General features: G+C 36.6%; 1 protein-coding gene across 1 annotated transcript in view; it reads right to left on the bottom strand.

Annotated features, from left to right (window-relative positions):
* Nucleotides 1-815: 815 nt before the first annotated feature.
* LOC140167396 (D-beta-hydroxybutyrate dehydrogenase-like) overlaps nt 816-20,455 on the bottom strand; it is a 27,185-nt gene continuing 7,545 nt past the window's right edge. Inside the window, exons 2-9 of the mRNA XM_072190703.1 lie at nt 18,689-18,865; nt 14,965-15,089; nt 13,696-13,818; nt 12,983-13,086; nt 12,119-12,191; nt 7,107-7,168; nt 1,514-1,558; nt 816-1,243 (exon numbers count right to left, since the gene is read on the bottom strand). Coding sequence (XP_072046804.1) covers nt 1,154-1,243; nt 1,514-1,558; nt 7,107-7,168; nt 12,119-12,191; nt 12,983-13,086; nt 13,696-13,818; nt 14,965-15,089; nt 18,689-18,865 — 799 coding nt within the window. The 3' untranslated portion in view covers nt 816-1,153. The remainder of the gene's footprint in view (nt 1,244-1,513; nt 1,559-7,106; nt 7,169-12,118; nt 12,192-12,982; nt 13,087-13,695; nt 13,819-14,964; nt 15,090-18,688; nt 18,866-20,455) is intronic.

The following is a 20,455-nucleotide window of genomic DNA, read 5'->3' as shown; positions in this document are numbered from 1 at the left end:
GAGCAATTAAGCGCCACCGCCATGATGATATCATAGTGTACCACAGTCAAAACGGAAGAACTACTCCTTTTTCTTTCACGGCAACTAGATCCTCACGCAGTACCGGGGATGGGATAACACGTGGATCCGGAAAGGTAAAGCTAATTCCAACTGTTTTTTTGTCCACATTCAAGGTGATTGATCCTTATTTTCTCACACTTCATAAATAAAACAGGCCGATCACTGAGCGTTTTAAGCCTTTTTGAAGCATGGTGGACACAATAGGAGGGCGATGTTTAGTTTGGGTAAAGCCTTTAGAATAAGAATTCCCCGGGAAATCCGACGTATCAAAGTTGTATCGTGCACACAGAATGGTTCGAGACTATTTGATTTGACACGGATGCATTAAATTGTTTCAAATTAATGGTAAACGATCTTCTGCTTTTAGTTTAGTTGGAAGAAGGGCCTATTGGGCACCTTCGGAAATCAACTTCTAATCGACGTCTGTAGATATGTAAAATTGGGTAGAAAACGATAAGCTAAGTTCAAGAGTCAACAGGGTCAAAGTTCGCGTGTTTTTCTGATCGTGTGGTCGGCGATATCTGAAAACCAGATTGGTAATGACACGGGCCACTAGCTTAACTGCCTTGGGTACATTGTCGTGATGTGGTGAAGATCATCTTTGGGTGTTCATCATTGCGTGCACTAGCTATATACTTTAGTTGTTGATGTCACGAAAAGTATTCGACATCAATATTCTACGCAACATATCGTCAGCCTTCTACGCAACATATCGTCAGCCTACTACGCTAATAATTGTCATTTTTTTGTAATTTTAAGAACAAAGAACAAAGTGTGGTTCAAGCATGCATCAGTTAAGTAATCACCATAATTATTTCGGATTATTCCCTTTAATTTTTATCATTATCATTTTGTTCTTGAGCAAAAATTGGTGAATAAATATGTTTAAAAGCATATTTTGTACTTTGTTCGCAAAATTACTTAGGTAATTAGCGTAGTAGGCTGACGATACGGATTATGTAGCGACCTTAGCAATAAAGACGTTTAATTTCGATGTCATTTTTCCCCGAATGAAAACAACCTGGACTTCGAAGAGTAAGATGACCCATTGTCTTATGCAATAATCATAATGTTCTGGCACAGACTGTCTTTCTTAAGATGAACATCCCCCGTCAATGTTGAGCACAGCACAAGTGGTATTATCAGCAGCACGAGAACACAGGAAACTTACGTTTTCTCCAATCTTCGGTGGGGAAAAAAGAGAGAAAATAATGTGATTAAAGTTAATGCTTAGCTTAATAGTTTGTACCACCACCACCAACACCAACACCAACAACATCGACGACGACGACGACGACGACGACGACGACGACGACAACATCGACGACGACGACGACGACAACGACAACGACGACGACAACGACAACGACAACAACAACAACAACAACAACAACAACAACAACAACAACAACAACAACAACAACATTATCATAATAACATTTTCCGTTCTTACCTGTTCAGGGGTGACGTATTTCTTGGTAGGGTTCATTAATATGGTCTGCAATATAATAGTGCATTAATAAAAATCATTATAAAACAAATGCAATATAAAACGGCAGGTAGCGTTTCAGTGATACCAAAAAAGACACCACGTAATAAATTATTAACTTACTAATTTAGTTTTAAAAATCCAATAAAGTATGGGCATTGAATAAACTATAGGACAGACTGCTATAGGAGGCGGCAATATATAATTAGCATATATCGTCACCCTCATAACCAAAGTGCCTAATTCATTATTACATGTTTCTCATTTGCAATTTTGATTTTCTGAGTAATAAACCCATAATTAATAAAATTCATCTCTTTTGATGTATTCCACAAGTTAATTAAGAATGCGGCTGGACATTTTATTAATTATGGGTTTATTACTCAGAAAATCAAAATTACAAATAAGAAACATGTAATAATGACTTAGGCACTTTGGTTATGAGGGTGACGACTCCTTGGATCATGTTAATTGAGATTGGCAAATAACAACGTTGTTAGTTTTGCGAACTTTGCCTGTTCAATGAGAGCATAGCGCGGCCCCAATATATCTGGGCACAAACCAGGCGAAAACGATCCAGTTTATGAAATGGCGGACGGGTATTCCCATCAGGCACCAGTGATATGTTTTTTCAAAGAAAGTCTACTAATTTGATATGAAATGACATTTTGCAATAGCAAAGTCAAAATTAGAACTTGCTGTCAATAATATGAAGGAAATGCGTGACAGAGGCTGTGGCGGATCTTGATATGGTTATGGTGGTGCAGCGCACCACCCTAGAATTCCAAAAATAGTGTGATCAAATATATGTAATCATCATGTTACTTGGAAACAATAAAACCCTACAAACTGGCAACCTCAAAATGGTGCAGATCCAAGTTTCGCTCCAACAGTTGCTATCTCTCCCACATAAACCCACTATGCAATGACTATAAAAGCTTTTCCATTATACTATGCGACCCCTACACATACACCTTGGTGCAGAAAATAGGTTCGCTCCACTTTTTCGTAATCTTCAACACAATTCAACATCTGATGTGGCCCACAGAGTCAAGAAGAATTTCCTTACTCAATAGTCAAAAAGTTGAGGTTTCTGTGGAGTCTAGACATCAGCTTGTTTATTCACAGATATCCGAATATTTGTGGTTTATTGTAAGAAAGTTATCGTGGTTTCAAGGTTTTTGGATTAAGTTTAATGGAAGTGTCATGGTGTGTGATCATTCAGGGTGAGTCAGTGCCACAATTATGTCAAAATATTGTTCAAACCAAAACTGTATAATAATGTAACCTCATGCAGACCTAAGCACTAAGCAATAACTTCATTTATTGCACCCTATATATTTTTGGTGTGCTGATGCATGCATCATACACCAAAAATGCTATTGAAACTAGTAATATACCAGCTAGCAATGGCTAGTGTAGCTCAAGATATACTAGTATTCATGCCAATTTACAAATTTATTCAATTTCAAGATGACTTATGTCGACTATTTGTTTCAAAATTGCGTTTCTACACATGATGACAATATAATAAGGTAAGTTTTATTTGAAAAATCAAGGCTCTTGTTTTTAACCTATTTATGTTCAGTGTTTGTCATATTCCAGATGAGTTTTTATGTTGAAAATTTGCCCTAAAAGTATGCACCAAATCGCACCATTTTAACTTCATTTTTATAAATTTCTCAATTTCTGAGGGGGGCACATCCACCCTCAGACACCCCCCTGCGTCGCACAAGTGCTCCGGGCGGCGCTTCGCGCCGATTTGCACCAAGTAAAAAAAAAAAAAAACCCACCAGTCGCCACAGGCAAGGTGTCAAGTAGTATTTGAAATTACAATAACCTTTGATACCCGACCTGACCTTCCATCATGGCGCCTTATTCGTCTTATGTATTTCTATTATGCTCTCAAGTAAAATAAAATACCGATCTGCACTAAGCAGACAGAATGTTACTTGGCTCCCAGCTTTAATTATTGATTTTTTACTGAGGTAATGCATGCCTACGACTATGTGCAAGCCGTGTGTAAGAGCCCAGTACGTATTTTGTTACGTACTGGGCTCTTACAGCCGTGCACCAATACTCCCAAATATTTACGGTAAATCTGAATAATGGTCACATGTTGACATATCATGTGTTCGGGAAATCACGTGGCAACATTTTAAGATTTCAGACTTGTTTACTAGTTAAATTGTCATTTGTATTATTGATTATTTATCTTTGTTAATTAATATATCTTTTAAATGCTGATAAATCGTGGTTGGCTGCCCATATATCTGTTAAATTCAATGTTTTATGAATAAAATTCTACCACGCAGAGGGGGTCACACAGCATAATTTCTCACTACACGACTTAGCTAGATTTGGAGCTCTGCACTTCAAATTCACAAAGTTTATACACTTAAGGGATCTAGAATGAGCGTTTATGGCGTTTCGACAGTATTTTTTGTGGGACATGAGAGCACCTCAGACCTATCGAATTGCATTCTGAATACGAAGCATGTCTTTCTGATATGAAATAATTTTTATTTTTGAAATTCAATTTTGATATATAAGAGTCTTCGAAATAAATTTTATAAATCTAATGATATATTCTTAAAGTGTATGTAGCTGGGAGGAAAAGGGGGAAAACACACTACCGCATAATATCATGATCATGCTTTATAATATTGTAAAATTCCACTGTCGTGTGTTTTAATATTACAGATTTTGAAGTTCAATCAAATTACAGAACTATAAAGTCCCGTTGATATTGTTATAGAAGTTTATTCTCTCATCTCCTCCATTCGTCGCCGTACTAGTGGGACGTCAAAATCGATCGTTTCCAGGTCAACTGGTTCATGCTCTCTGTGTTTGAAACCACGATAAAATGATCACAACTTAAAGTCAATTGGTTGAAAGCCATGCGTAAAAAATGTATACAGGAATTGACTTTCTTGACCAGTTGAATGCTACCTGGTCAGTGGCCTGACGTTGATTTTAAAATTAAAGATATTTTCCTTAATATTCAAACTAATATAATGAATGCAGCAAGTCACATTGCCTATTGTTTTAATATACTCAAAGTATATGACACATAATGTACTCGTGCAAATGCATTCGTCAAGATAATCGCACTTGCCACGGAGTTATTGCATTTAGCTCAAGAGCCGATAGGCTCTCGAGCTAAATGCAATAACTCCACGGTGCGTGCAATTATCTTGACTAATGCATTGCACTCAGTTCATTATCCTTATCATAAACTGACTCGTCTACAGTGTCAGTACACCCTCTGTATGATTAGTCTTCAGTGGTATGTTAGTAAGCCCTGTTTCAAATACTGACTGAATTCATGTAGATCACTAGAACTAATAGGCATGCACCATTACGAACTTAGACTTTAGACAGCCATTCTCATAACACGGTCAGATTTCTTCCGCACAAGCGTTGGTCTCGGTCGCTGCCGGCTTGCGCTCCTTCGTGACGAAGGAGCCCAAGCCAGCTTGGCACCAGGCTTGGCAGCGAGACTAGCGGTATGAACGTACGAACGGACTGTCATACGAACGTCATACGGCGCAAGGCGAATGGAACATCGCAATCTCTCTACTGTCTCTAAGTCTGACCCCTCCCAAGAATCGCTCATCATACAAAAATAATCAAATATAATGAAGGGGTCAGTTTGCCATAAAAAATTAGATAGTGTCACTGAGTTGTTAAACTACGGTTTTGAATAGCGATCAAGCTAATAGTAGGTATGTCACAGTGGCTGCACAATAATTCTGCTACACTGTGCATGAAAGCATAACAGTGAATTGAAAAGGGCGCGCTTCAAATTTGGCCAATTTTAGAAAACATCCATGTCGATAAATGAATTTCTTCATATGCTTCATTTATCCAAATTGTTTGAATTTTTAATATATGGTGTGTGAAGCCTTCCCGAGGCTACCATCGGATCCCCCCAAATTAAAAATTGTTTTGTTTAAGAACTACTGCGTGTTTTTATGGATTTTTGAAGATCGCTCATAAATCAGTAAATATAGGCCTACTGAAGTAAAGGAACTACCACCATTTAGCTGAAATACTAATCTTTCTTAGCATGTAAATTAATTTCGTCGACAACAAATGAAACACTTCCCTAAAACCAGTTGAAGCAAAACATTAATCAATGTTTTTTTTAGGGAGTAATTTTCCAAACCACAATAGCTCTAAGCCATTGTGTGTGTCCAAGGCCATACTATTTTTGTATACGCGGTACAGTAAAATTGCTGTTCATTGTACCGATTATCCTCCCATGTTAATCCAGATGACAAAATGTTAATTTAAAGTCTCATTGCAACTGAATTTTAATTTTTACTTTTCGGACTTGGCTTTGAGTAATGGTGACACATACCATGTTTACAGTAAAAATGAAAATTATATTCCAGACACCGTCAAAATGTCAAACTTTTAATTTTTTTGTATTGTTTTTAAATAATTAACTGCAGTTCATTTATTCAACCTCATAACAGGATCATACTTAAAAGATTTATGATGAATGAACAGACGTTCATTAAATATTGAAAAAAACCAAAATTACTCATGCCTAATTTGCATAATAATATCATAAATACATAATTAGCTGTAATTACCTAATTTGCATAATTAATTACTTTTTGTGTATTTTTGTCATCAATTGAAAGAACTTTGTATACATATGTGTGCAAAAAAAACCGCACCTTTATATCATGTACGGTTTTCTATTGGCATCAATTTTGCATATTAATAAGCTGAACTTAGTCATTTTTTGAGATTTAATTTGTCTGCAGATTGGCCGAAATGGCTAAAATAGTATATCTGATTAATTTATTATAATTATTCAATGATGGATTTTTTAATTTTGTTTTCTGTAACGAAGTCAGGAAAGATAGGCATTTAACATGTGCTATTTAAATTAACGCTGTTTTTCCAAGCAAGCGTCCAAATAAACCTTCAAAATCTCGAAATGTGCCAATTTTGTCATTACAGCCATTTGTGGCAGGATTTCATTCCATCTACGAGCATCTTTAAATTGACATTACATCACAATGCATTGACCGATTTCAATTCTGTTTTTTGATTTTTGATGCTTTAATAAAGCTTAATAATGTAGGAACATTAAATAACGCGTTTCTGCTGCAATTATTTTTGAGGTGATATACCTACTAATAGCCTCGATAGAGGGCAGGGCTTGAAGAATTTTTTTTTTGGGGGGGACTTGCTTATAGAAAGCATGTTCAAAAATTAATTTGTCACCATCTCCCGACACAATAATAAGCCCGTGCGTTTTATGCAGACCCCTTTCAAACTAGTCTTGGCACTTCGTGAAAAAATATTCCAAACTCAATGGCAAGTTTGTAATAATTATAATAATAATAACAACAACACCCTACTACTGACACCCTACAATTCCGATGTAAATCATTGAAATTATGGCCAAAAGTAGTATATCTTTTTTTTACTATTTTTTTTGACTAATTGATCAGCTGTACCGGTATTTAGCCATATTTCAATTGAGACAAATTGATCTATCGGTTTGCATCTGAACTCTTTATTGCATTCATACCTTTGCTTCTTCTTTGCTGATGCCATCTGTTTTCACTTTTTTATCCAGGGTTTTCAAGTACACTTTGCAAAATGAAGAAAGAGATAAAAGCGAAATTTACATATTATTACAAATTAATTTAAGCTGAAGTTTGAATAGCCACACCATGCTTACGGTGTCAAGAGTTTTGCAGTTATCAAGCAGTGGACGAGACCCTCGCCCTTTTTTTATGTCGAGCGTATCTATGCATTAACAGCAGTAATCTGGGAAATAACGCTGCACTGACTAATCTTCGGCCAGGCACACGTGACCTGGTGAACGAAGGGGGTCGCCGATACTAGTAGCTGGTCGGGCAATTTTTACAAGACAGTCAAGTGTAGCCCACAATCGGGCTTGTTTCCGTGATCGGAACCGACTGTAACGAGGTCTTTTATCATGGGTCATCTGCCCCGCCTTTACCAGCTACGGGGAGAGCGGATAAGATTTTTTGGGGTCCTGCGGGGAATTGAACCCGGGGCCTCATGCAACAAAGGCAAAGACCTTAACCAGTGTGGTACCACTCTGCCCGTTCTAATATCATCCTGGGTGTGACTTATACATTCCAACGTTTTTGCCTGTTATTTAAAAGAAAAATATTGTTCAGACAAACGTGTTTTCTGATGCGATTTGTCGCTTCTCTGCTGCAGTTATTATTATTATTATTATTACAAGGATTTATTGAGCGCATTTCCACAATGTCCAATGCGCTTTACATAATAAAAATACATACAAAGTACAACTACAAGCAACAAAAATACATATCAAAAGCCTTATATAAAAATGGCAATATTACCAACTTCAACAACAAAAATATACATAAACATATCTGCATGGAAATTCAAAAGAATAAATTAATAATATTAAAACCATTGTATTTATATGAAACATCATTCAAAACCAACATACATAAAAGTAGCCAAAATTAAAACAAATGACTACGGCTTAAGGGGTCTAAAATGAGCGTTTATTGCGTTTCGACAGTATTTTTTGTGGGACATGAGAGCACCTCGGACCTATCGAATTGCATTCTGAATACGAAGCATGTCTTTCTGATATCAAATAATTTTCATTTTTGAAAATCACAATATAATACAAATTTTATGACAAATTATAAAAATTTGATATTTTTCAAATTTTGATATATAACAGTCCTCGAAGTAAATTATATAAATCTAATGATATATTCTTAAAGTGTATGTAGCAGGAGGAGGAAAAGCCGACGGTCAATTGAAAATTTTGACCTTTCATATTGAAGATATGGATTTTTTTCCCAAAAAGACCTAATTTTTGTTTGGTGTTTTGGGAAAAAATCCATATCTTCAATACGAAAGGTCAAAATTTTCAATTGATCGTCGGCTTTTCATCCCACCTACATACACTTTAAGTATAAATCATCAGATTTATAAAGTTTACTTCAAGTACTGTTAAATATCAAAATATCAATTTTAATGATTTGCCATAAAATGTGTATTAAATTGCGAATTTCAAAAATCAAAATTATTTGATATCAGAATGACATTCTTCGTATTCAGAATGCAATTCGATATGTCTGATGTGCTCTAATGTCCCAAAATAAATACTGTCCAAACGTTCATACCCCAGCCCTTAAACCTTTGGGAAAAGAAACGTTTTTAAAAACTTTTTAAAACATTGCACATTCTGAGCGGCGCGTACGTGCACAGGCAAGTTGTTCCATAGTCTGGGCCCTAAAACGGAAAATGACTTGTCCCCAAAAGCAAAAGTTACCGTTTCTCGCTTCGATATGGTTTGTTTTGTTCGTGGCTCAGTTTCTCTGCTTCGATATGATTAGCTTTGGTTGGGACCGTTTCTTCGCTTCCATATGGTTAGCTTTTGTAGGGACCGTTTCTCCGCTTCCGTATGGATAGCTTTGGTAGGGACTGTTTCTCCGCTTCGATATGATTAGCTTTGGTAGGGACTGTTTCTCCGCTTCCATGTTGTTAGCTTTGGTTGGGTTCCCGTTTCTCTGATTCTATATGATTAGCTTTAGTGAGGGCTTTCATATTCTAGTGTACATTTTTGCGGCCCAATTTTGCCGCACCAGGGCGGAAAAAGCTGCAGCAAAATTGACCAATGAAGGGATACTTACTTTACTATACCACTTTTGTCTTGGTGAGCACTGACATTACTGCCTTGCCGAGGTGAATGATATAAATAGGGGGTGAAATTAGCACCAATTTTTTTTCTGCACCTCTTAAAATATGTAGCTGACCTATCTTAACATATAAATCAACTTGATTTTGAAATCAAATAATTCTAACCCCCTGTACATACCCCCTGAACATTTGAAATTAAGGTTGCCGAATTCGGAAGACGTGCACTGTACAAAGGTATAGGGAATTTGTGACCTTCGGGATAACATTGTTCAAATACAATTTATTACCACAAATGTGGTAATTTAAGAGTCTATAATTGTTTGGCAGACATAAAAACATATATTATATGATATTTTGCATTTAATATTCAGTCAACAGGGGGCACATACCCCAGTAGGCCTATGTATACATCGGACACAGCCTTAGTTCATTGAGCCAAGTACTCACTAAAGTCAAAGATTCTCTGTTTTATATTGTATTTGTAACTAACCTACTTGGTAAGTAGAACATCAACAGCAGCATTAAATCATCAATGCTTGCTTCAGCCTTTGATGTAACATTGTTCAGATAAACCTTCAAGATTTTGGCATAGTTGATTAAGGGCTGGGGTATGAACGTTTGGACAGTATTTATTTTGGGACGTTAGAGCACATCAGACATATCGAATTGCATTCTGAATACGAAGAATGTCATTCTGATATCAAATAATTTTGATTTTTGAAAGTCGCAATTTAATACACATTTTATGGCAAATCATTAAAAATTGATATTTTTGATATTTAACAGTACTTGAAGGAAACTTTATAAATCTGATGATTTATACTTAAAGTGTATGTAGGTGGGATGAAAAGCCGACGATCAATTGAAAATTTTGACCTTTCGTATTGAAGATATGGATTTTTTCCCAAAACACCAAAAAAATTAGGTCTTTTTGGGAAAAAATCCATATCTTCAATATAAAAGGTCAAAATTTTCAATTGACCGTCGCTTTTCCTCCTGCTACATACACTTTAAGAATATATCAATAGATTTATATAATTTACTTCGAGGACTGTTATATATCAAAAATTTGAAAAATATCAAATTTTTATAATTTGTCATAAAATTTGTATTATATTGTGATTTAAAAAAATGAAAATTATTTGATATCAGAAAGACATGCTTCGTATTCAGAATGCAATTCGATAGGTCTGAGGTGCTCTCATGTCCAAAAAAAATACTGTCGAAACGCAATAAACGCTCATTTTGAATCCCTTAATGGCAGGTTCTTACAATCCTTTTTCAGTCTAAATGTCAATACTTTTTGGTATTGACAGAGCTAGGTGCTGGTCTACCCGTAGGGGGATCACTCCAACTTTGGAGGTGACGCGTATTTAGGGCTGTTAGGACCTCCTTGTTCAACATCGCTGTCACCCAAAGACCCCATCCCATATTTTTTATGAGCACATGCCCTGTCACCCAAAGACCCCATATTTCCTTTCGATCTTTCACCCAAATACCCTTCCATTTGAACAGCAACACATCATCTATCACTGATTTTGTTACTTCTTTGGAAATAACAAGCCATTTGAAGCCATTTAGAACCAAAACAAAATATTCTCCCCCAACGCCTCCCTAATTTAGATCGAAATGGTCCGTCTCTCACCCAATAACCCCATAATTTTGTCAATTTTGCCCTCACCAAATGCCAAAAAATACACTCTCACCCAATGACCCTATAGTTGTGATATTTTGCTCTCACCGAATGCCACTTGGTGCGAAAGTGCCAGCCCTACACCTATCCATTCATAGATAGTGAAGGTTACATTTCATATTGAAGTGCCCCCTGGGCCAGTCTACCTCATCTGCATCATTGTGAAAGGCCCACCTAGATCTTTCAGTTTCCGAAGATCCTTATTTCATCTTCTATCCACCCTAACATTTCATTGACAGTTAGACCTTCCTTGGTAAGCGCTTCCTGTTTCAGATTCCAGTCATAAATAAGGATCTTCAGAAACTGAAAGATGCCTTTCACAACTGCAGATGAGGTAGACCAGAACCTAGATAGTGGAATAGAAGAAGAGGAAAAGGTGTCAAGACTTAATCTTGAAGTACGGTACGCCCGGATACTGCTCTTTCAATACCAAAAAGTAGTGGCATATGTAAACTGAAAAGGGATTACAAGAACCTGCCATTAATCACCTTTGCCAACAACTTGAAGGTTTATCTGAACAATATAATTACGGTACATCAAAGGCTGAAGCAAGCATTGGTGATTTTAACATGTTTAATGCTGCTGTTGATGCTGTACTTACCAAGTAGGTTAGTTACAATATAAAACAGAGACACTTTGACTTTAGTGAGTACTTAGCTCAATGAACTGAGCTCTGTGTGAATGAATACATGCTGGGGTATGTGCCCACCCCCTCTGTTGACTGAATATTAAATGCAAAATATTATATAATACATGTTTTATGTATGCTAAACAATTATAGACTCTTAAATTACCACATCCCGAAGGTCACAAATTCCCTATACTTTTGTACAGTGTAAATCTTCCGAATTCGGCAATCTTAATTTCAAATCTTCAGGGGGTATGTACAGGGGGGTTAGCTTTATTGATTTGATTTTTTTCTTTTTGATAATTTATTATCTAGGGTCTGTACATATTTTAAGCACTGCAGAAAAATAATACCTGTTATTTTGTAAAATAATTCCACCCCCTAATATTAATGTTATATACTGGCAAAAACATGGTTTTTTTTTGATGTTGTATTTGATTTCTGGTCATAAGCGGAAGTTGATATAATTTTTTTTTATCTCATTATTAATATCTCACTTTTTTTTCTTCAAAACTATGAATAATGTATTTAAATAATTTTGGGATACTAGTATACTTACGTTCCGTTTCGACCCATCCAGGGCTTACAGCATTACACGTAACTCCTGTGTCAGCAGCTTCCTTTCCCACGACCTGTACGTAACAGTGATCAACAAACCAGTGATTGGGTCAGTGGTTCTGGTTGGTGATGGGAGTAATGATGGCGAGGGAGTAGTATAATGACGGGCAAATTAACGGGAAGGGCAACACTCAAAAGTGTGAAATAAGGTAATTTTTGTCATTTTAGTTTTTTTCTAAATTCAAAAAGTAATTTGGGCTTTTATTTGCTTTTTATTTGAATCAAATCGGAAATTTGGTTCTGAAGTTGCGGCTTACCAAAAAGGGAAAAGTCACGCAAATGCATTTTTTCCAATACTAATACACATAATGTATTTCTTATTAAGAAGTAGAAGTATCACAGACAGCTATAAAGTGCTCGATACCAATAAATGGTAGAGCTATTTTAAAATATAAACGCAAGATCATCGTGTTTTTCATTTATTCACCTGAAGATCGCCTTTGCGTGAAACACCGTGTAGTGAAATGTACAAAAATCTTGTGTTTATATTTTAATGTATTTCTTATGTATTGTATTGTTTTTAAGGAGTAATATGTAAGGAATATTGGGATAAAAATTCATTTCTGAGTAGTTTAATATGTTTATTGCATATGATAGTGCTAACAACAGCTATTATCTATTCCAGCTCCAGTGACACCTCATTTATTTCCCTGGACTTTTGGATGAATTGAAATAGGTATTGGCATTTTAGGTATTCGGCAATATCTGCTACGTGTCATAAGTGTGCAATATATCTATAGAGCAGCTATTGCAGATATGTCACCTTGCAGATAGGTCACCTCGCACTAGTCAACCCCCAACTTGCCTTAGTCAATCCATTAAGTCCATGCTTTGAGGAAGTATACACTGCGGATTTTGCATGTGCTCTAACTCCCAATACCGAGGAAATGTTGATTATGCGACCCCAGCCTGAAAAGTATATCAAATTAAGGTTATGGTACGTAATATCATGATTTTCATCAATACCTACCTCTCTTCTTCCTTTTCTTGCAAATTTCAAAAGTATGACTACATACATATGTTTATCATCTCATTGACTCAAATTATAAAATATTTCTACCTATAAAGTGCTTTTAAACCATCTTAGTATCTCATTTTTGCCCTATATACTTTTTTGGTTACCTGTTTTTATGGGGTTATTCGCTGTAACAGTTACGTAAGGCTACCATAGCAATAAATGAATACAATTTTTGACTATATCGCCCTGCACTGCAACGTTCACGCAGTACCTATCCATTGAACCCACTGACCTCTATACATGGATAGCGAGCGGCGACCGAAAAAGTGAAACCACTTGACCGCCATATTTGTGAGAGCCAAAAAAAAAAATCAACCTTTATAATAACCCGACATTTAAACGTTTTCTGTTAAACGTTGTGTGTTTGCCGGGAAGTTTATTGCAGAGGTAGTAAAGGTCCTAAAAATCGAATGTGGTATACCTAAATTGGTGAGTCCATTTGAATTCAACCCGCCCTATGTTGGAGATTAAGGTTATGTCTTCCATGTTTTGCTACCTACCCCTTTTCTTCATAGCTGGTATAAAGTGTTTTATAAGCACGAATGGCGAGGTCAAATTTATTGTCAGAACAGATTCCCACTTTTGAAGTGGCACATCTTCCACAAGATTTTGGTGACCATCACCTAAAATAAAGGACACACACATGAAGATATTGTTTATATGAGATTTGTGAAATGTTATAATTGGAGCGAGACAGTCTATTTTTTATACGCAGCTTTTTTTTTATTCTAAGCTTTGATTTGAGACCGGTTTTATCCAACGTTTCGTCAGCGTTTGTGACCATCGCATCAATAATCTGTTGCAGTGGTTTTCTTTTTCGTTCAGTCGTCGCGATAAGAATAAAGCCTCGACTTGGGCAAAAAAGCGCGTACGACATGCTTCTGTGAGATTTTGGCCCGAAATTATGCTCCAGGAGCAGATGCTCCAGGATCAGCTGTTCCAGGGAATGCTCATGGAGCATGAATAATCTGGAGTAATATTCTACGTCCAACACTATGTACACTGCTCCAGGAGCATATTTGTTATATACTCCTGGAGCATTTTGCATTCACAATATGCGCCTGGAGCATGTGTTATATGCTCCTGGAGAATTGTGCATTCAAAACATGCTCCTGGAGCATGTTGGACTTGGAATATTACTCCAGATTATTGATGCTCCATGCTCCCGGAGCAGCTGCTCCTGGAGCATAACTTAGGGCCAAAATCTCACAGAAGCGTACGACATAGTCTGTGTCACGCCCGGGTGGCGATTTCTTTGTTACCGATAAACATTTGCAAAGGGACCGCATAGTCAGAGGCAAGGTTCATTATTGCTCGGTGATTATTAATATTTGTAATAGACTAGTAATAGTTTATCGTGTGTATGCGCTTTATAAGTATGATGAACAAAAGTCTTTCTGGCAGGACGACTCGTAGCATAGTAGTATAGCTTCTGGACTATGGATCTGGAGGTTGTGGGTTCGAAGTAAGAAGAAATAACGATGGCAATAAATCAGCCTTATAAAACTGAACATAGCGGAACCTAGCCTCATATACTGGTGTACATCATTATAAATGTATTATGAGATGCAAATGTTGACCAGGAAAAAAATATCGCGCCCGGGTGTCACGTCCGTTCGTCTATGGTTCATTTTAGAAATTAAACACGGTTGGGGGAAGTATAAATTACGTAATTTTAGAATAAAAAATGCACTTTATAAATCTTAATACTATTTTTGACTTCTAAATTATTGGCTTATTAATAATGTGAAAAGATAATCGTGACCCACCTGCATTGTTAACCAACACATCGATTCCATCTGGATATATTCCATCGATTTGCTCACACAATTGCTGTGCACCGGACGATGTACTCAAATCTGCCTGAATGTAATGCACCGACACGTTATACTCTCTGTAAATAATAATAGAATGATATGATGAAATATTTGTTAAAATTAAATTTTGCCGCCCCTTCCTCAACAGCCCGAAAAGGTTGACCCAATTTTTTTTCGGTGGTTTGAAAAAGTGAAGACCTAAGGGTCTTGTAAAAGGTAAAGAAAATATACCTTGTAATAATATAAAGGCATATTCTTTGCTTTACTATACGGCCCAGCAAAGGTCTCTTTCCGTGCCCATTACACCAAAGGTATCTCTTCTTTGCTCTTCACGGGCCCTCCGGGGTCTCTTTTTTCCGTTTTTATGGGTCCATTAGGCTGCGATCACATAGAAGTATACGGTATACGGTATTCGCTATACGATTAACGCTCATTCGATCAGGCTGAGTATACTATGTGAACTCAGCCTGATCGAATGAGCGTATTTCATATAGCGAATAGCGAATACCGTATACTTCTATGTGATCGCAGCCTAAAGGTATCTTTTCTTTGCTTTAAGCTTTTTTGACATACACTGTAAAAATTTGACCGTAGAATACCTGGCAACTAAGTTGCCAGCATTCTACCGTAAAAACGACTAGTTTACAAGTACTTTACCGTAAATGTACGGTAGAATGCCCATTAGTCTTGTACAAAATACGCCAAAATAAACGACGTGTGTTTGACGGTAAAATACCTGGCAACTGGCAACATTTAACCGTTGTTGCCGTAACTATACACGGTACATTATACGAAATAGCATTTAAACACAGGACAATACGGCTATTTACTATTCAAAAAATTGGACGATGCAACACTTAAACTTTACACTCACAAAAAGTAAAACAAATACAATCTAACGGTACTAACATGCCTATTCTCAGTAAAATAGTCATTCAATATTACAGTAAATAACCATAAAGTTTACGGGAAAGTACCGCAAAATAACGGTAATATTTTACAGTGTACTCACTATTCTCTTTTCTTTCCTTCAAGGGCCTAGGGTATCTTTTCTTTGCTTTTTAAGGGCCCACTACGGTATTTTTTCTTTGTATTTACGGGTCCTTTATAAGGTCTGTTTTCTTTGCTCTTTTACAGCACATAAAGAGCAAACAAAAGTAGCGAGCCCGTAAAAAATAAAGAAAAGAGACATACATTAAAAAAAAACCAAGATAGTATTTGAGACACAAATTCTAATAAATATTTCACTTGAATTTACTGTTTGCTTTTGGCAAAATGATCATCCTCGATATTATGAAATCTTCGAGAAATCAGGGAGTGTAGCTTAATTGTAGGAACACAAATTGCAAATTCTCGCGCGCATTGTCCCCTTCAGTTTATTATTTGATCATTTACCTTCAAAATGGCATTTTTCCGCGCTTCGCACGGAGTTTGTTTCAATAAGTTCAATCTGGGAGCATATTAAAGTCGCTAATGCGAAATTCAGCGGTTCATACTTGGATCATTTTAGCTTAAAATTAACTTAAATTTGGCAAATTGCACTTAATCTGGGAGCAAAATACCACTTTAAAATTGCAAATTTTCTCCTTCAATGTTCATATTTGATTATTGGCAGCTAAACATGCAACTTTCGCCCCGCTTCAACATGTTCAAGGATTTTACACCAACCTCCCATCCCATGTCAGAAAGAAATTTACCAGGGGGCCGGCCAAGATTGGCTGAATTTTGACGTTGTCATTGGTTTTACACGTAAACACAAAAATGTCTCAAATTATTCCAAAACTGTACGTATGTTATTAAGCACTATTTTATCAGTCTAAATCCGTTGAGGTTCGCCAGTGAACCTCATTGTAAGTACTGTTTTTTGAATGTTTTGTATGAATAACGCACGGTATGTTTATGATATATACCTAAAATTTCCCCATTGTGTATCACGGTTCGCTTGGTCTAATGGTAACGGGTCTCGCCTGCGGTGCATAGGGTCCCGAGATCGAGTCCCGCTCACTCCCGGCTATAATTTTTTTTTCTTCACATTTATTTTGAATCCAAAAATATTTATTTTTATGTGAAAATTTATACATTCACTGAGAAATATATTTTGTGCATTTTTTTTCTTTAACGGGGCCAATAGAGCTAAAAACACAACTCAGCACGGGGCGTCCAATGTCCAGGCAGTGTTGCCGTCATATTGTCTGTTTTGTTTACGATATTGGCTGTTGCCACAGTGAATAATGTAGTCCACCATCGTCTGGAAATTTACGCCACTGCTGATACCCCCCCACACACACATACTTATGAAGTCCTGCACCGTCATCAATGATCAAAGGGGCCCGTGCGTTCACGTTGCCCCCCGGGCCTGTAATGGCTCTCGGCGGCACTGCAGACTAGAAGTCAAGTTCTGCAACTTTTATTTACTGCATTATTTTAAGGGAAGGGATATGAACGTTTGGACAGTATTTATTGTGGGACATTAGAGCACATCAGACATATCGAATTGCATTCTGAATACGAAGAATGTCCTTCTGATATCAAATGATTTTGATTTTTGAAATTCGCAATGTAATACACATTTTATGGCAAATCATTAAAATTGATATTTTGATATTTAACAGTACTTGAAGTAAACTTTATAAATCTGATGATTTATACTTAAAGTGTATGTAGGTGGGATGAAAAGCCGACGATCAATTGAAAATTTTCAATTGATCGTCGGCTTTTCCTCCCAGCTACATACACTTTAAGAATATATCATTAGATTTATAAAATTTATTTCGAGGACTGTTATATATCAAAAATTTGAAAAATATAATATAATAATTTGTCATAATAATTTGTCATAATAATTTGTCATAAAATTTGTATTATATTGTGAATTTCAAAAAATGAAAATTATTTGATACCAGAAAGATATGCTTCGTATTCAGAATGCAATTCGATACGTCTGAGGTGCTCTCATGTCCCACAAAAATACTGTCGAAACGCCATAAAGCGTTTTGAGCGTTTCGACAGTATTTTTAGGGGACATGAGAGCACCTCAGACGTATCGAATTGCATTCTGAATACGAAGCATGTCTTTCTGATATCAAATAATTTTCATTCTTTTAAATTCACGATATAATACAAATTTTATGACAAATTATAAAAAATGATATTTATCAAATTTTTGATATATAACAGTCCTCGAAGTAAATTTTATAAATCTAATGATATATTCCTAAAGTGTATGTAGCTGGGAGGAAAAGCCGATGATCAATTGAAAATTTTGACCTTTAATATTGAAGATATGGATTTTTTTTCCCAAAAAGCCCTAATTTTTTTTGGTGTTTTGGGAAAAAAATCCATATCTTCAATACGAAAGGTCAAATTTTTCAATTGATCGTCGGCTTTTCATCCCACTTACATACACTTTAAATATAAATCATCAGATTTATAAAGTTTACTTCGAGTACTGTTAAATATCAAAATATCAATTTTAATGATTTGCCATAAAATGTGTATTACATTGCGAATTTCAAAAATCAAAATTATTTGATATCACAAGGACATTCTTCGTATTCAGAATGCAATTCGATATGTCTGATGTGCTCTAATGTCCCACAATAAATACTGTCCAAACGTTCATACCCCAGCCCTTAAGTAACACATCAAGATTGCTATATACTGGAAATATTCTTACTTTGCCAAATCACTCTGACATTTCTCCACTTCCTTCGTCGCACGATCTCTAGTACCATGTAGTATGATGTTCATGTTGTGATTTTTGGCCAAACATTTTGCTATCCCCAATCCAATACCATTGCATCGTGTTGATCCCGTCACTAGGGCTGTTAGGACGTGGTTGGTGGAAGTCATGCTGTATCAGGATGTTTGTTAATGACTAATTGGGATGAAAATTGTGAAAATAACGGGAATGTACCGCCACCAATTCCCTTCAATAAGAAATGTGACAACAAATAGATGAGAAACCCAAGAGAGACCCGGTATAAAGGAGTTATTTTCCGAAGCTAGGAAATTATTGGGGCCAGGACAGTGCCGGATTTACCATTTGGCCACATGGGCCCGGGCTCAGCCCTCCCCTACCCCCAAATTTTAAATCTTCCACTTTAACCCGAAAAAGATGACGTTTGGGACCAAAATATCGTAAAATTGCACAATTTTGTGCGTTTGCGACACAATGATACTTTATCATGTATCATGTATCATGTCACGTATCATGTGACGTATCATCCCGTAAATATGGCGGACTACTCAAATGCATTCAACAAAAGCATGATTGCAATCTACCGTGAAATAGGTTGATGACAACATTTGATTGAATAGATATGAGGTTTATTTACCCCTTCAGGAAAAAGTTTAAAGAAAACCCTAAAATGTGGCTCTGACTTCATCAGGGTTAGAGCCGAATAAAGCTTGAACAATTTCACAGAGTGACTGGCTGCACCAGTACCAGACAGGGTCTAATTCTGCATAAAACCGGGCAACGTTATTTCTATAGATCTGCTGCGCATTCAAATTACATTGTATTGCATCGTAATTTCATTTGTGTCTATGCTAATTATGTTTACACAACATGAACTCACGTGTTTTCAAGCAAATTCGCCGATAATAGGTGATCAAAAGCGATCGGAATGTTACACAAGTACAGATCGCATTCAGCTTACTGCATATGAGATGATCTTTGGAAAAATACGGCATAATTTGTCTTGGTGTGGCCATCTTCTCTAATATGCCTCCGCTAAAAAAAGACCCCCTAGCTTACTGAAAAAAAGTTCACCTGTATGCCGTACCATCCCGATCAATATTTACGCTACGACTGAACGCACACGTCCACAGAGTGTGTCCTTGACTGAACGCCGCAGTGAAACCCATGTTAATAAATGATTGTGATACCCTTCCCATTACGCATAGCAAATCAATCCCATAATGCATTGCGCTGTGGTTCGTTAGCTGCAGTAGGTCAATATAATTTATAGATAGGCCTATATAATTTTGTTTTCAAATTTAATCCCTGTAGGCCTACGTAGGTTTGGTAGAAGGGGTTTGGGTTAGAGTTAGGGTTGAATTAGGGTTAGGGTTGACTAGGTACGCCATCATCATGAGCTGTATCATAATTTTAAGCATATCCCTTAGCCTAAACCCTAACCCTAAGTCCCAACTAATATGCCTCCCTCCCATACCTTTAACACGGTAAAATTGCGTCTGGAGGCATATTAGTTTGGACTTTTGGAGGCATATTAGTTCGGGCCAAAAAAATTCTTCTTGCGAGTAGATCACCCTTCTTTGTAGTTGCCCCCCAAAACAAACCAAGCCCCTCTTTCAGCTTAGATTATCCCCCAAAAGAAATCCCCTTTTCTCACCCTCCGGGCGGGTATTAATTTGGACTCTCTCTATATACTAGCTCTCTAATATGCCTCCCTCCCATACCTTTAACACGGTAAAATCG

Source organism: Amphiura filiformis, chromosome 13 (genome assembly GCF_039555335.1).
Source record: "Amphiura filiformis chromosome 13, Afil_fr2py, whole genome shotgun sequence".
Lineage (NCBI taxonomy): Eukaryota > Metazoa > Echinodermata > Ophiuroidea > Amphilepidida > Amphiuridae > Amphiura > Amphiura filiformis.
The sequence above is the reverse complement of the archived record's forward strand: the minus strand, read 5'-3'. Positions and strand labels throughout refer to the sequence as shown.